This window comes from Macadamia integrifolia, chromosome 4, assembly GCF_013358625.1.
Source record: "Macadamia integrifolia cultivar HAES 741 chromosome 4, SCU_Mint_v3, whole genome shotgun sequence".
Taxonomy (NCBI): Eukaryota; Viridiplantae; Streptophyta; class Magnoliopsida; order Proteales; family Proteaceae; genus Macadamia; species Macadamia integrifolia.
Genome location: NC_056560.1, coordinates 21,768,457 through 21,786,623, shown reverse-complemented (window position 1 = coordinate 21,786,623; position 18,167 = coordinate 21,768,457). Strand labels below are relative to the sequence as shown.

The 18,167-nt window shown below is 40.6% G+C and overlaps 1 protein-coding gene across 1 annotated transcript in view; it reads right to left on the bottom strand.

Moving 5' to 3' along the window:
• Positions 1-1,372: 1,372 nt before the first annotated feature.
• The window catches only part of LOC122076664 (probable starch synthase 4, chloroplastic/amyloplastic), a 38,174-nt gene continuing 21,379 nt past the window's right edge, over positions 1,373-18,167 (bottom strand). Inside the window, exons 5-8 of the mRNA XM_042642087.1 lie at positions 12,142-12,247; positions 8,841-8,923; positions 2,049-2,122; positions 1,373-1,596 (exon numbers count right to left, since the gene is read on the bottom strand). Of these exons, the coding sequence (XP_042498021.1) occupies positions 1,487-1,596; positions 2,049-2,122; positions 8,841-8,923; positions 12,142-12,247 (373 nt within the window). The 3' untranslated portion in view covers positions 1,373-1,486. The remainder of the gene's footprint in view (positions 1,597-2,048; positions 2,123-8,840; positions 8,924-12,141; positions 12,248-18,167) is intronic.

The window sequence follows — 18,167 nt, the reverse complement described above, 5'->3', positions numbered from 1 at the left end:
TCAGGCCCATCAGCTTGTGCGGAGTCGCGGTGAAAGTGGCCAAATTGTTTTTGGCATTGTGTTTAAAAACTCTGCAACCACATTTAATTTACGATTTGTCGCTACAAGTGATATCCAATAGAGCGGGGGGTGATCGGAAATGGTTACCATCATTCCTAGGAATCCCAAAACTTTGCTATATACAACAAATTTTTTTTTTTTTTTTTTTCTTGACTATCGATCATAAGAGATCACAATTGCCATGTTATCAGATAAAACTCATTGAGATGATTATGCCGATATCTCGTGTGTAAAATTTCTATAACTAGATCACCTAGAATCACTCTTGAAAGTTTGAGGGAAAAAAAAAAAAGAAAAAACTTTCAAAATGTCCATTAAAAGGAGGTCCCACTGCCCCCTCTTAGGCTGGCATGCCTAAAGTTTGACTCTTTTATTACCAAAATGGCACCACCCTTGTGTCCTATGCATTAGAAAAGAAAATTAAACCCAACCCTAATTGAACACATTTTTGCCATTTGCGCCCTATGCATTAGAAAAAAAAAAACACATAATTAAAATTACGAAGTGCAACACAAGTTCAAGAGACCTGATCAAAAGAATAATCACATCTAGTACCCAAAACAAATATTACAGTTGGGGTAGGTATCACATTGAAGTATATCGAATATTCGAAACAATTACAACAAATTGTAGTTGAAAAACTTAGAAAGCTCTGTGTAAATTGGGTATAAGAATCAACAACTCAATTTAAATTATCTTTTTATTATTCTAAATAAAAAGACAAGATGGCCAACCTAAATTATATTATATAAATTAGGTTTAAAAATCAAGATGGACCTAGGCCTTAACCCAGGCCCAACCCAACCCTGATCCAGGTGGTTAGTTCCAACCCTAACTCACGCTTAGGGTCATAATTCTTACCCGAGGCCCTGTTTGGGCTTTGGGTGGGCCAGGGCAGGTTCGGCCCAAACTTACACCCCTCATTCTAGGGGAGGGGAGGGGAGGAGAGAGAGAGAGAAAAAAAAAGAGGGGGAGTGCTAGCAGAGGCTATGCTCCAATCATTTCACCATAGAACTAGTATCTATGGCAGATTTCCCTAACCTTACATATTGTAACTACTATGTTTTTTTTTAAATTTAGTGGGGGCAACCCCAAGGGGTTAGCGCAATCGGCTTGGAGGGGACATGGTATTCCGCCTCGAGGAGCGAGGTCTTGTGATCAAACCTTCACTGTTGCACCTAACTTCTTGGGACCAACGCATGAGAGTTTCCATCTCGAACTGACCCGGTCCTGTGTAAGCAGTATCACTGTGACCAATAAGTAATTCGAACTAAAAAAAAAAAAAAAAAAAAACCATTAAGTAAAATGATACTGAAGAATACTCGGGGCAAGCACCCCCAATAGAGAATGTCATTGATGCAAACGTATTTCCTTGTTCAACCCTCAAATACATAATTATCTTTTTTTTTTGGTAGAAAATACACAATTATCTCAATCTTATGGACTTGTAGACTTCTATGTATTTCCCGGCTGTATTATTCCAGCTATTGTCAATTTCCATAACCTTCTGAACAACATCATTCCACTCTTCTGGTTCTGCATCAAAACCCAACAAAGTATATAAATAAAAAAACAATATCACAGATACATCTTGAATTACTAGTAGAGAAAAGTAGAGCTTGGCAATCTGAATTATGCAGACATTCAATAGCATTTATGGTTCCCTTTCCTTTCTTCTTCCTCCTTTTCTTCTTGCTTTTGTTAATTATTAGTTAACCTGGTATCGGAAACAGCTATTGAATGTTGAGAAGCTTTACACAACGGAGTCAAAAGTAAAAGCTGAGACCATCACTAACTTGTATTCCATGGATCCTATTATCAAATTTCTAAGAGCAGAACATGAGAATATGTAGTTCATTGAATGATACTGTATTTGAAAAGGTGGTGTTTTTCATCATCTTGGCCAAACATGAAAAAGTTTACGGACAATGTCAACTAAGTCATGACACAGCAAGAAATCCAAGATAAGAAGGGAAGCTAGAACTCACTTTCTTTGTAGTAATGAAAAGCACGCTCTAGAGCCCAACTCAAGGACCCTTCATCAATGCCTTCAAAAACAAACCTTGAAAAGGAAAAGAAACAAAGAATGACAGTTTAGCAAAGAAAAAAACTGAAAATCAATTACAAATTGAATAACATGAGAATATGTAGTTCTCTTCACCCAAGTAGAGCTATTGTTGACTGATATTGGTCAACAACCCCTTTGACAAATATTATCAGTACAAAACTTGAATAATTTTGTCATTCAAACAAATAAGCGCAATTCTTCATACAAAAGTATAAATGCACAAAGATTCTAATTAGCAATGAGAAATTACTATTTATAAGACCATACCCTTGACGGGTTTTTGGTCAAAGAGAGCAAGCATTTGAGCAATCTTCAGGTCTTCTTTGCGACAAACCATTGAACACCTGAAGGGTGTTTCAACACCTAAACCAAAATTTTCACACAAAACTCCCTCGCAACCCCCGTGCCTGCCCTCTAGCCCACGCATGCAGCACAGCAAGCCAGTCGAGGATGGCTGCCAGCTGTGCGGCTGGCATGGCCTGTCTGTGTGCTGTGTTTTGTGAGTGGCCTCGACTGCATGCCCTGTTGAACCTCCAATTATGCCATGGGCCATGCCCTGGTGCTTGTGGCCATGCCATAAATCCCCATTGAGCCTCCATTGTCTACGGCTGTGCACGACACCTGTTGTGAATTGTCCTTGGCCTTGTGGGCGGCATAATAATAGTCAGGCTTGTAAGATCATGTACCTTTGTGTAAGGTATACTTGGTACACTTGCCCATTGCTTTACGCAAAGGATATTTGATGCAAGGTTCATGTATTGACAATTTCTGGTTTCCACCATCAGCCTAAGGCCCTAAAGACTAAAGTGACTTTCACCTGATGGAATTTGGTTCATTTAGTTCCAGAATAGGTATATGTTGATTATGACAGCTCATTACTTCCACTATTATGTGGAGTGTTTGGAAAGAAAATAGATGGGTATTTATTTATTTATTTATTTCCAGCACCAGTACCTGATCCCTGATTCCCCAGGTACAACATATAAAGATTGTGACCATTGAGCCAGCCAAGGGCATTGGTAATAGATGAGTTTCAGATACTGTTGTGTGGAGTCTAGTCCAAGGATTTTAGCTGATACTGGGTTTTCACTATTGGCTGGCATGCAACTGCAAAGAATATTACTGGGGATATTGGCCGGCATGCAACTGCAAAGAGTATTATTGGGGATATATCTGTTAGCAATCACTGTTAGGGAAATATCTGTATATGGAATGTTAAAGTCGCTATTATGTTTCTTTCTTATTCTTTCCTATTGTCTATTATATTGCTTTCTTATAGTCCACCATAGTTCTTTACTTAGTAGAGGCTTATGCATAATGGCACATAAGTCCAGAAGGTCTTTCTTGTAATTATAAATATACTGCTGGCTCACAGTTTGGAGGCATTCTATCCTCCACTGTATCTTGTACACAAATACTAATCCTTCCTTTCCCTGAGTTGTTCACAAGGAACTCTTAAATATTTGTTTGCATATCAATGAATTTGTTCTTTTTCTTTGCATTAAAATAGAAAGGGTAAATTACACCTGGGATGCTCACGTTTAATTTATATGTTTGGCGAACCTCATGTTTTGTAAACGTTATCTTCTTTCCATAATTTCAATTTTTCCCATAGATATTATGTTTGGATTTTTTCTCCCCTCTGGTTGATCTGCCATAGCACCCACTCGCAGCGTGGGAGAAATAAGGGTGAGGACAAGGGAAGAGAGAGAAACAAGGGGAGAGTAAGAAATAGAGAGAGAGAGAGAGAGAGAGAGGTGGGACAGAGCAAGGGGGGGGGGAGTCTAGGTGAGGGTGGCTGGAAGGGAAATAAACTACAAGCGCCTCTGTCGCAGCAAACCTGATTGACTAATCACACACTGTTCTCTCCAATCTCCTTATTCCAAGATTCTGAGTTCTTCTATTCTCTAAGAGTAATTCTCGAGATCTCTGGAAGAACTTGAATCAGATCGTGTGGGATCATTTACTCTTTGAGCTTCTCCATCATCAAGAAGATGAGGTCCCTTTTCTTTGAGAGTAATACGTGAGATTCTGAAGCAGTTTCCTTCTTCAAGAATGTCTTCTGCCCCCCATCCTTCACCCCTACCCCCCTACCCTCCCCTCCTTCTCAACAAATTCTTTCCCAGCCACCTCCTTCCTCTCCTCCAAGCCATCCCCTCTGATTCTGAAATCCTTGCTGCTATCAACTCCTATAAGCCCAGCAAAGCCCCTGGCCCTATATGTTCAGCATGGGATTTTTCTCCTCTTGTTGGGAGCTTCTTTCTCATCCCTCCCAGATCCTTGGGGTGAACCACACCTACCCTTGTCTCATCCTCAAAATGAAGGGAGCCACCTCCATGTCTAACTTTAGACCCATATCTCTATGCAACCTCCTTTACAAGTTATTGACTCCCTTGTCAGCCCAATCAATAAGCTTTTATAGCTGGTAGAAACATCACGGACAATATCATCTTTTGCCATGAAATTGTCCGTGGTTGTGGAATGAAATTATCCATGAAATCTCACTCCCTTGCTGCTCTTCTCAAGATTGACATCTACAAAGCCTTTGATTCTATCAGATGGGATTTCATCTTTAAAGTCCTTCTTTCCATGGCCTTTCCCCCAATTTTTGTCAACCGGATTTCTTCTTGTATCTCTTCCCCAAATTTCTCCATTCTTGCCAATGGTTTCCCAGCTGGTTTTTTTTGCCTCTTTTGATGCTATTAGAGAAGGCTACCCCTTTCCCCCTTACTCTTCTCCCTTGCTCTAGGAGTCCTGTCTAGATCCATCCAATCTCATACTGAAGATCTTCTCATCTCCCCTGTTCCTAAATGCAGATCTCTTAAGCTCAGCCACCTTCCCTTTGTAGATGATCTCATGATCTTCTCCAAAGCTTATCCCCATTCCATTCAAACCATCCTTTCATACCTCCACTTCTTTGGATCCATTTCTAATTTCCGCATCAATCTTCTGAAATCTAGTATCTTCCTCTCGGGCATTTGTGATGACACCAAAGCCCGGCTCCTTTAGCTAACGGGTTTCTTCCTTGGTTCCCTGCTTGTCAAATATTTGGGCCTCTATCTCATATCCACTAGACTCACTACTCATCAGTATACTCCAATGCTGCACAACATCCAGAAAGACTCCAACATTGGAAAGGTAAACTCCTATCATATGCTTGTCGACTGGAGCTCATCAGATTTGTCCTCCAAGCTTCCTACATCTACTGGTTTGGCATCTTTGCCCTCCCTAAGGCCACCATTAAGGCCATTGATCTCTTTTGCTTCTTTCTCTGGAAAGGTGGAGATTCATTCAGATTCCTCCACCCTATCCATTGGTCCTCCGTTTGCCTCCCCAAAGACGAGGGAGGGCTTGGTCTTAAAAGGATTAAAGATGCCAACTCAGCTGGCATCCTTAAACTCATTTGGAAGATTGCTTCCAAGCTAAATAGTATATGGGTCTCTTAATTCTATTCTCACCTCCTCCGTAAAGACTCCCTTTGGATTGTCCCTCTCTCTCAAGATCCATCCTGGGTTTGGCGAAAAATCTACAGGCTAGGCCTCTTGCCATGGAGGCCATTCATTGTAAAATTGGTACTGGGCAATCCACTTCTCTTTGGCATGATAATTGGCACCCCAAAGGGATGCTATTTCTTACAATGGGGCCTAAATCCATCTACTCCTATGGCAGCCAAAGACTCTTCGGTCTCTTCCATTACCTCTAATGGCGCCTGGTCTCACCCATCCAACACCACCTCTTTGTCTCCCCTTTGGTTTGACTTTCCCATCCTTCCCCTCTCCCTCGAGGATGCAAAAACAATATGGTATCCTTCCTCCTCTGGAAACTTCTCTTCCTCCGCTTGGCATCTTGTTCATACTACGGGCACCACTTGCCTTTGGCGCAATATCACCTGGTTCAGATTCCATATCCCTCACTATAGCTTCATTGTTTGGAGAGCCCTCTCTAATTGTCTTCCAACCCAAGCTTCCCTTATCCATCATCATATCCCTATTTCCCCTACTTGCTGTCTCTGCTAGAATGGTTTTGAAGGTTTCAATCACCTCTTCTTCGATTGCCCTTTTCCCACCTATGTCTGGAAAAGAGTCCTTACCCACTGTTGGCCTTCCAGGAGATCCCCCCTTCCCCTCTCTAGAGAATGGATTTAGATTGACATGACCTTTGCAGGCAAGACCATATGTGACACTGCTAGAAGACTAGCCTTCGGGGCGGCAATTAACCACATTTGGATGGAAAGAAATCTTCGTAGATGGACTTCCAACTCCAGGTCTTTTTGAAAAGATTTGGAATGCCATCTACTTCGAGGTCTCCTCTAAATTTTCTCTCATCCTTACCCTCCCGATTTTTAGTTCCCCTAGGAACAATCTCATTGTAACCTCTTGGAGTTTACCGTCTTCTATTTTCAATTCGCCCCCACCCTGCCCTTCTGGGTTGTAGCCAAAGTTTTGTTTATTTTTTCTTTTTCTTTGCCCCTTGAGGCAGAATATTCCTCCCCCTCTATCTCCTCCTTAGTAATGAATTTCTTATTCACCCAAAAAAAAAAAAAAAAAAAGATGAGATTATGTTTTAATTAGAACAATCATGTCAATTAGAATATTGTGGGTAGGGTGGGAGAGGGGGTGACAGGGAGGGAGCTGAGGGTTGAGGGGGTTGTGGGAAGGAGCATAGGGTGAGGAGGGGGAGAAAGAGCAGAGGAGGCATATGGTTGAGGGGTTAGGGTGGGGAGAGAGAGGGAGGGAGGGGCTCACTGTAGAGAGAGAGAGAGAGAGCAGGGGAGGGGTGCGCGAGGCATCCGGCTATGGGGAGAGAGGTGTAGCCCTACGGTGCTCTGCTCCTTGGAGGTGGTGGTGGCAGCTGCATTTGACTCTCTTTGATCAAAATACAACGCCCATTCCATGAGGAAGAGGCGGGAGAAGTTTTGGAGATGGTGTATGGGAAAAATTGGAAATATTAAAAAAGTATCCCAAACATTATATATAAAACGTGAGGTACCCCAGACATAGTTTTTCCAAATGTTAGGCACCCCAGAGGTGTAATTTACCCAATAAGAAATTGACCCTTAGAAGCTAACCAAAATTTTCCCTAATTAATGAAAGAATTCCTGAAAGTAAGATCCACTCCCGAAAACCCTAGCTATAGAGAAACCGAAGGATGCCGCCATTGGAGTAGCATGGCCCTTAGGTTGGGCTGCTCCCCCCCCTCTCCTCCTCTCTCTGTCTCCATTTCCCTTCGCCTTCTCCCTCCCTCCCTCCCTCCCTCCTTTGCTCTTCTTCCCCCACCTCGGCATTTGCATCTCCCCTTCCCATCTCACTTCTTCGTCTTCTCCTTCCACCCTCTCCCTTATTCCTCCTCCTCTCTCCCTCTCCCTTCGCCTTCTCCCCCGTCTCTCTTCTCTTCTCTTCTACTCTTCTCCCTCCCTCCCTCCCTCCACCGCTCTTCTTCCCCTTCCTCTGCATGTCCCGTTCCCCTCTCCTCTCTTCCTCCTCTTCTTCTCTCGCACTCTCCCTTCTTCCTCCTCCACTCTCTTTTTCTTCTTCTCCCACACTTGCTACCGTCAGTTAACTTGATCGGTGTTGAGGCTATTGTAACCACTCGGCTTATCATCCCGCCGACTACTTGCCCTGCTTAGCCAGTAGATGACTTGGTGTTGGCCCGCCAGGCTTGCTGCCTTAGGATGCCTCTCCCATTAGGCCTAGTGTCCATCGTTCCGGTTGGCCATCAGGCTCATTTGCTCCTTCGGTTCTGCCTCTCGGTTGGCTGCTCGCCCTCCTTGCAGCCCTTTTGAATGTCATTCTTGTCAGGCCTTCTATCCTGTTGGTCATCTCCTCTTCCGGATGCTGGGCTCGTTCAGTTTGTCCACCTGCTTGCAGCATTGGCCTCCGCCCTCACTGTCTACCTGCCTCGATGGGCCTATCGGCCGTTGGGAACCTGCCCTTTGGTCTGTTGGTTAGCCTCTTCGACACCGACCTACTGATCCATTCTCAGTCGGCAGCCACTCCATTGTTGCCCTCAGAAAGGCCGGATCCATTTCGCCTTGGAGACCCATCCGCTAGCCAACTGACCGCTTGGTTGTGGCCCTTCGTAAGGCCAGCACTCCTCCATTGTAGTTGCCTCTTCTCCAGCAGTGCTCCATGTTGGAAGCTAGGAAATGTTGTGTTCAGATTTTAAGGTTAGGGATTGTAGTTCTCTTCCCAGTTTGGACCGATTTTCCCTTCTCTGGTTGGGCATCCGGGCCTATTTGTAGAAGTTATTTGAGGCCATGTTGGTGCCCTTATGAGCTTTTGTATCCCTTTTGGATTTGTAAATTCCCCTTTTGGAGCTATATTCCCCCCTTCTTTTAATGCATTTTATTTTTCACCCAAATCAGCGACTCCCTTGAAAAAATTTCTTTGACAAATCAAATGTGGAATTTGATGAAGGCCCAAGTTGATCCATGCTCTAATGTTGCACTAGAACCCATGATATTCTTAACCCACGATATTCTTACCTAGATAATCATTTGTAGGCACTTGTTGTCATAAGGATAATTATACTGTTCCAAGACATGATGACATTCATGAACATTGAATTTCTATGCAGTAAATTGGGGGATCATGCATAACCACTTACATATTTTGATTATATTGATTACGGTTTCTATAAATTTTATCCCACACATTCCTTTCAATACCTTATTTTTCTACTAAATGTAAAAAATTTCCAAGAAAGGGAATACCCGTTGGCCACCTCACGATGCGATTGATCATCCATGTCAAAGATTGTATCTGCAAGGCCTCCTGTCTTCCTCACAACTGGTACCTGAAATGGTTACCCAAAAACTGAGTTATAGTTTCAGCATCATGTCAGATATCTTAGGCATACAAATGATTCCTATAATTACATATTGGTGGATTACAAGGCCATGAAGATGAAAACCTTGTGCCCTAATTTCGTTCTACAACATTTCTAATTGATCATCCACGTATGTTACATCCCTATAGAGGTTATGATTGATCATGTCAATCCTATCGATGAAGATATATCCTAGGTAGAAATCAATGAATGGTAGGATCATATATGGAAATTGCAATTCAGATCTGAGTGGAATCAAATTTCCCTTAAAATCTGAAGCCTCAATGGAAATATGTCCATTTCCCAAGAATGTGACATCAATTTTACCCACACACTGGCTGGAGGTAAATTGATTTCACCCGTTCACTCAAAATTTCCAACATTAGACTCACTTTGGTGTTGGATTGACTGATGAAAGAACACCCCCAACCCTCTGTAGTGGACTGGCATTGTCTCTTCCATAACTCACGACTCCGAGTTTTCAATTAAAAAAAAAAAAAGTCCAATCCTATATGGGATTTCTGTTTCCTAAATTACTTTATTGACAATCTTACCCCTTTCCAACTTGAATTAATTAAATGCTCTCCTCGATGCTTCCATCTCCCTTGCTCTATTTTTCATTGATGTTCGAGAAAAGCAATTCCTCTAGCTTCCTGTCTATTTCTTAATGCCAATTAAATCCTATATTCTCTCCCTCATACACCGTAGCTCCCTTAGTTTATTGATATTGAGAGAAGTAATATTTGTTTCTATTACTCAACTCCGATTTTTCAATCCCTAGGATTTCTTGAACAATGAAGAATATGCTAAAAGAGAGCAGAATTTTTTTTTTTTTTTTTTTTAATTTTTTTTTTTTTTTGTGGGGATGGGGGGGAGGAGTGGTGTGGGGGAAGAAAGATCTCAAAGCATGAATGCAAATCATTCTCATTAGTTAGCATGCATTTTTTCAAGTCAAAGGATGACGAGTCTACAGTCATGATGGAACAAGACATGAATTATTTTAATGGGTGGATTATGTATTGATTTAAGGTAGACATAGAACAATAGGTTCTGCATGAGGATACTGCATGAACAAGAATGTTTTATCCATAAGACCATACTCCTTGCAACTAATTATACAGAATACTCATTTCATTGCTTCTTAGTTATCACCCTCAATACAATAATTATATTCAGGTTACTGGTTCACAGCCACAATCTTTAAGGCCAGCATGAGTCCTCAAGCATAGCCTCTTATTTTCCTTAATCTTAGAAGATAGAACTAGTCCTTACTCCACAACTAAAAAGCAGACCCCTTCCCCTGTGTGTGTGTGTGAGAGAGAGAGAGAGATTGTCAATAAGATAAATTCATATACAGGAATGATGTGGGACTGGGAGCTTAATTAAAAATGTACAACTGCCACTTTATAAAATGGCGGGGAGCCACCTAATAACTTTTTTTTTTTTTTTTTTGACAGATAAGAGACACCAAGGTCCCCTGCTCACATGTCAAAAGTTTAGACCAATTTGAGTTTGCAAAGTGGCAAAACAAGGAATCGAAAAATCTGAGACTACCAAGAGGGTGCACAGAACTGCAGTGTCAGTGCATGACATGGTATGGCATTAGGTAAAGGCAAAATTTGAGGCTGAAATTTAACACATTGCCTTTTGAGACCATTCCCGTGGACATATAATAGTCAAAGCCACCAGATCATTTTTCCACATGCAAAACTTGATGTGTTCATTAAGGAGATTCTTTCAGTAATGGCCATCTCGGAAATATATATTATATGGAAGAAACCATTTTACACAGCTTCGTTTAGGAAGGGTTTTCTAATTCTCATTGTGCCACGTGGATGAATGATGCCGCTATTTCAACCGTTGGATAGAGATGACAGGTCTAGAATCTAGATTAGCCAAGTGTCAAATTTCAGAACCTAATTCAATCAAATATCCTCCCATGTATTGGCATGCATCCCCATGTGTATCTATGCACGCCTATGGCCCTCCAACTACTACTGTGCACTCTCCCTAAGTTTTGAATTTTTCAAAGTTCTACTTTGCCACATTGTGAAAGCCGTGAGGCTGAAACTTGACATGTGAGCAGGGGACTTGAGGTCTGACACCTGTCCACAAAATTGGGCCCCATCTGATCTGTCAAGTGTCAATTTTTTTGGGCTGTTTAGGAAAACTGCCACCATATAACATAGACATTACATTATATTTTCTAAATTTCTCACTACAAAAAAAGAAATTAGATACATAGATAAGTGCTCATTCAAACATTTTCTTCTTGGAAGACTAGTTTTACTAGCTTCAGCCCCTGGAAACTAAAATCAAAATTTCCATAAACAATATAAGGAGCAGGTGCACATATGCAGGAACCACACATTGGTGCGGCTCCACTGGTCCTATCTGCCACATGGTAGGTCAGGTGGGGCAAAAGTTTTAATTGTGCCAAGTTTGAATCATCTGATTCGATTTCAAATTAAAGGAACTGTTAAGAGTGTGTATCGACTTGGAGGGTCTATGGACCTTATTGCATAGGATCATGTCTAAGTGTTTTCTTTTCCTATTGTAATTAGGCTTAAGGCTTTATCTAAGAAGAGTTCTATTTCTATTATGTAAAGGTGTCTGGCTGGGGCGATAGAACCTACTCTCTATTGCATAGCCCTCTCTCCAACCTCTTGATTTCTTCCATCTTCTTCCTCTACTTTCTCCTTCTCTGGTTTCAGTTCTTGGTTTCCTTAAGTTCTGGTATTATTACAGGAACAATGGCAGCAAAACATGAATCTTGGTACATGTCTAGACCATTTCAAATACAAGGGAAACTGTACAATACAAAATGGGTGATACAAATGAGCAATATGACTGATGTCTTTCTATTAATGGTCCAGATTTGTCTCGTAAGCCTGCCAGGTGGCAGAAATTGGGTGCAGGAACTGCATTCCCCATCCTGTCCTAACTGCATCATTTTTTCCCTAACATAAAGTTGGAAAAAAGATTACAAAAGCATTAGGGATGGGGATGTCTAGTTGTCTACCCAACTCAGCAGATGCAGAGCTTAGCTATTCAAGAAAAATAAAATAAAATAAAAAGCAGTTTGAACATTAATCACTCGAGTGTTCCTAAAGAACATCCCAGTAGTTGCAGGCAGGCTAACAATCTGAAGAGTAAACTTGGATTAAACAAGAAATTGAAGATACCGCTCCATAGCACATCCCAATCATTTGGGAAAGTCCACAGGGTTCATATATGGAAGGAACCAACACCATATCTGCTGCCGCATAGAGCAAGTGAGAGAGCTCCTCACTGCAGAGCAAAGTCAACCGAGAAAAAAAAGGAAAAGAAAAAGAAAAAAGAAAAGGAAATAAGTAACCTATTCAAGGGATAAAGAGTATTAAGATCTTCTTGAAGAAACCATTCATGTTAGCAAGTTAGAGCAATACCCATGAGGAGATTTACCAGAAAAAACTTGTAAGAAATTGATGAAACTTATATCACAGTTAGGAATTTAGAATTGAGCAACATGCAAACAACATGATCATGGAGATCGTGTATTGGTAAGTGGTACATGATAGGATTGGTAAGAGGTACATGATAGGATTCAAGGACATAATCTCAGGGTGATCCACACAAATAAAGAGAGTAATAAACCTTCTGACAACATGGCCAATTTGTGATGTCCTTTAAGCCTAACAAAGTTTTGATCTCATCGTAACACCAAGCTAGCTATAACATTACAAAATCCTCTCTTACGTGCCACTTCCAAGATGAGATCACAATTAAGGGGTAAGTTTCTATATTCCCCACTTTCCTTGTATTTTTGTTTCAATTATTGGGGAAATTTATTTATGTTGAAATATGGACTTAAAGGGTGCCGCAAGGGCATTCCTGCCTTTTCCCAGTCCACCGACTCTAATTATGGGAGTCGGTTGGAGGGGGGGGGGAGCATAATTGTAATTTTTCTTCCCCTCTACTTATTATAAATAAAGGCTTTTAGTCTCATTGATCATTCAAGTATTCTACCCTACTTTTGCTGTTAAAATGGTATCAGAGCCTCTAAATATCTCATCTAGGTTTTCAGCTTCCCTGTCCTCTTCCCTTCCTATATCACAAGCCTTTATCAACACCCTCTTCTCTTCCTTTATCTCTCTAAATCCCTCATAGGGAAGCACTAATGAGGTGATTACTATGGATCTAGTTGCTGCCCTATACATCACATCAATGATATAAACTCTAAAACCATATAGATATCGATTAGAGTGCTGTCCCTTTCTATGATTTTTTATTCTTCCCTTGTTGGGGTTAGAGTCTCCCTCAACCATTGAAGATCAAACCTCCCTTGAAGATCAAGTACTGCACTTGGAATCACCCATCATTTCTTGCAAGATTGAAGACCATCTACCCATCTGTAATTTCAGAAATCAAGGTTTTCTCTCCAAAACCCTGACTCCATTGATTTTGGCTTTTCCCTTTTCAGATCAAGCTGATTTTTTGAGGAGTTTGACCCTACTTGTGGCCATATCATCCACGGTTTTGTGGGTGATCTATCTTTTCTCTAGCCTTTTAGGTTTTTCCCCCAAAACCCTAATTGGTCGATCTCACCAGTCCCTTATCAGAAGTTATATTTTGGAGGAGTGATCCAACATCCCTATAGGGCAATTCGATCCAAGTTTCAACAATAGGATGGAAACCAGCAAAGGTTGACATATCTCCAGTCTTTGGGACTAGGCTGATAAAAGTAGCATTTATAGAATTTGGCATTATGGAGTTCTAAAAAACAACTTAATGGCCAAAGTTAACTCCTCCCTGACCACTTCCCAAGAGTGCTTGAAAAAACCAAGGTTTGAAATCTCATTTCGTTTCGGTGTTGCGGTGGGTTTAGAAACTGAAGTTTCGCTTCGTTTCGGCCGAAATGGTGTATTTTTTTTTATTGTTTCGGTGGTCAAACGGTCATATTTTAACCTGAAACTTGGTGGGTAACTTATTTTAAGGTTAATAAACATGCTTAGAACATAAAAATGCAAAAATATTAGGACATGACATTGTTTTAGAGTTGCACCTTTGTTTGGTAGCAACCGTCGAATTGTTCTGAAAATTTACCTGGTTTTAGAGAAAGAACTTTACCTTTCATAAGTTTTGAATGTGTAGATCTTGTAGGAGTCCAATGGAAGTCAAAATGTGTGATGATGTGGCTAATTAGAGGCTTGTTGGAGACTTGGAGTGTTTTTCCTTCAAAATATGCAAATGGAACAAAAACCACCGAGACAGGCGAGACAGAATCAAAATTTTGACCGAAATACCGAAATTTCGACTGAGAAATGGTATTTATAACACATGGAATGTACCGAGAAAGGCAAGATATACCAAAATTTTGTATAAATGTTATTTCGGGCCTTATTTCGTTTCGGCAAAAAAAAAAAAAAAACCGAAATTCCAAAATTTCGGTGAGATTTCAAACCATGGAAAAAACTAGCACCAAATCCGTCAAGTCTAGGGGCCTTGGAACTCTTCATGGCAAAGACAACATTCTTTATTTCTTCATTAGACACCATCCTCTCTAGATCAGTCTGTTGATCCCTAGATAGAGAACCATATAATGGAACATGACTTGGGCAAAAACCTCCATCAGTTGCATCCAAATCAAACATAGCTTTATAAAAGTCCATAGCTTCCTTCTTAATGAGATATGGCTCCTTAACTACCACCCTATCTTTCCTTTGAATCTCAAGAATATCATTTCTATTCTGACGGCATTTCATAGCCTTATGAAAAAATTTATTGTTTCCATCTCCCAATTGCAGCCCCTTATCATTGATTTTTCTTTAAGGAACTTCTCTTCCACCTTCAAAACTTCCCAAAGATTCTTTTTTGCCTCCTCTAGAAGAACAAGATTAGGATCATCCGGATCAGCAAATAATCGGCTTTAAGTGTCAACAAGCTGCAATTCGGCCTCCTTCACATTTTTGAAAACATCCCCAAAACTCCTATTTCAAATTTTGAGCACCTTTTTTACATTCTTTACTTTGACAGAAATTTTCAGCTAAGGGTTCAATTAATTTGTGATTGGAGTATTCTACCCTTTCATCACCGCTTCATCAAATTCTTAATGAGAAATCCAAGTTTCAAAAATCCGAAAAGGTTTAGGGCCAAAATTCTTATCCTTCAAGATAGAAAGATTACTTGGGCTGTGATCAGAAATTCCAAGATTTAAAAACACAGCTTCGGAGAAAATTTTAATTTATCTACCCAAGCACCATTGCATAAAATCCTATCAAGCTTGCAACAAACCCAACCTTGTCCCCCCTTGCCATTACTCCATGTAAAGAGTTCTCCTTTCCACTTTAAGTCCAGCAAATCAGAATTAAATAAACATTGGTTGAATTCATCAACCGGGACATGACGGATAGGATCACCGCCTCTTTTTTCACCTTGGTGTTCAACATTAAAATCTCCAAGCAGAACCCAAGGAATCGAAATTCCTTGAGCCAAAGATGCCATATCAGTCCACAAATCCCTCCTTTCTCCAACAATGTTAGAGGCATACACTGCAGTACAGAAGAATACCAAGGAGGATCCCAAAAATTTAACTTTCATGTGAACAAGTAGATTGGTCTTCTTCACTTCATCAATATGTAAAAAAGACTTAACCCAACCAACCCAAATCCTAAGTGGTTTCTGAATTCTGGCAATTATGAGTGTAAGACCACCCCTTCTTCACCTAAGAGAAAACATTCCTCCTTCAAAATAATTACACATTCTAAATTATTTTTCCTTCAAATTTTTAACCCCTCTTTGTTTCTCTAGGGAATTAAAACCCCTGATGTTCCAACAAAGAATTTCATCAAAACACCTTTCTCATGGAGTTACCCCCAATCTTTTGAGGTATTTCCAGTAGCCTTCACGGCTCCATGTCTAACACCCACCTCCTACAACATTTTCTTAATGTGTGGTGTGAGCTCAATGCATTGAGCTTGAAAAGACATTCTCTTCAAGTGACCAGTCCCATCATTCTTATCTTCTGTTTGAATTTTACTCAAAAGAGGTCTTTTAGAATTAGAAGTAGAAAGAGAGAGCAGTAGGTTGTTCGGACCTTTATTGGACATGGTATCTCCTATAGATTTTGTGGATGATGGCATAGGAGCAAGAGGAGATATATGAGTAGCATCCTTTAAAATCGTGTTCTTCACATGCCTATTGAAAATAGCAACTCAGCTACTTTTTTGGAAAGCTTATCTGCTATAGTGTCAAAATGGTCAACTCTAGCTAATAAAGCGGAAGGATCAAGCCTAATCTCCTTGTTCACGTCACCAAAATTATATTCGGCCAGCACAACATCATCCATTTTATTTGCAAAACGAGGAACAAAATTAGCTTCCTCAGATTCTGCCCCCTCTAAAGTAGGAAACGAATTACTCCCCAAATCGTCAATCCCTACAATCTCTCCTTCCCCTAATTTCTCCCCCTCTAGCAAGGCTGTCCTAATAGGAATCTCCAAATCTCCTCATCCTTGGTGTCATTACCAACTACGGATAGAATATTCAAGTAGGCATTTCAAATGCCTCATCTACCTAATCCACCTAATCCCCATCCAACACATCTTTCACGCCATCACCTCCCCCTTCCATAACAACCTCCACACAATTAACTCCACCTTCCATAGTTACCTCCACGCAATCATCTCACCCTTCTGATATACCATGATCTCTTTATTAGAATCAAGAGGACATTTTTGGTCAAACCTTCCAACAAGGCAAAGGCATCGACATGTAAAACTGAATTTGACTGAGAGACAAATCCTCCACCGAATCTTCTGGTGCCATTCTTCTTGTATTTAAAATTCAAAATTGAATTCGAATGAGAAGACTTTCCAGATATAGCATGCTCAGTATCCACCACCATCCCTCCCAGACCTCCTCCCTCAGATGCCGGAAAACTAGCATCTCCGCCCATCTTTGCAGCCAAAATCTCCTTCCTCTTCCAAAGAACCCGTTGTTTCTGATTGGGTGAAGCAGCTCCTCCCCCACACTGGTTGATGGAGTGTCCAAATACTGTACACTTCTTGCATCGAGGAGGTTTCCAGTCATACTGAATTGGTTGACTGAAAACTTGACCTTCTTCATCTTTAATGACTACTGAACTTGGAAGATCATATTGGGCATTGACTTCCACACACATATGAACAAAAGATTATATATCCATAGTCTTGGTATGCTTGTCAGTGACAATTGGGAAACCAACACTCCCTATAGCATTCAATGCATTGGAAGACCAAAACTGAAAAGGCAGATTCAGTAAATTCACCCAAATAGGGATAGAACTCAGGTCAATTTGACCCAAAGAAGCATCGGCTTCCGCTGCACATACCAAGGCCCTCCCTCCAAAACCCTCTCTCTATCCTCCAATAAATTCAATCGAAAAATGAACAAACCACAGTCCATAAGATTTATTTCCACATTACCAAAAAGCTTCCATTGCTTTAACAGCACCTCTTTAAGTGTAATGAAATAAGGGTCTTCTCCCAATGAAATGACTCACCAAAGCTCCCTCCCATCTATTTATATCACCTCAAAACAACATCAATAGGGCATTCAGCCACCCTTCATCCATCCATCGTCACTGGAGCAATGTACCAGGTCATGAGCATCCTTATTCCTCTAAGCTCCCGATGGAAATAGAGAAACAAAAGGAACTCTAGCAGATGCACAGTCCTTCCCCTTCTCCATCCTCTTTCCAGAAAAAACTATCTCCTTTCTGATGTTGAGAAATCTACCCCCGAACAGAACAGCACTCACCCTACGTAATGCCCCCAAAGTTTTGAATCTTAGTGTATATATTTTCTTTTTATGTTTTCTTTTAACTTCTTTAAATATTTGTTTTTGGGCTTAAATTAATAACTTGAGTATTAGCCTAGTGATTGTGACTTAAGTTGGTGAATGGTGAGAGGTTAGAGGTTCAAATCTTATAAGTCTTAAAAAGGGGTGGCGAAGCTGATTTATTATCTATTTGGGCTTATTTTAGTATAAATAAGCAATGGATGGGTTATATATATGTTGGGCCTTTAGTTTTAAGGGTTTTCTTTGTAATGTGCCATTTTTATGGGCCTATAATGTGGTAAAAGTTAAGAATACGGGATCAGTCAAGTAAGAATCTTTAGTTCTTTACTTTACTTATTATTAAGTGTTTTAGTTGGACTAGATTAGGAATCTATAAGTCCAGTCCTATTTTG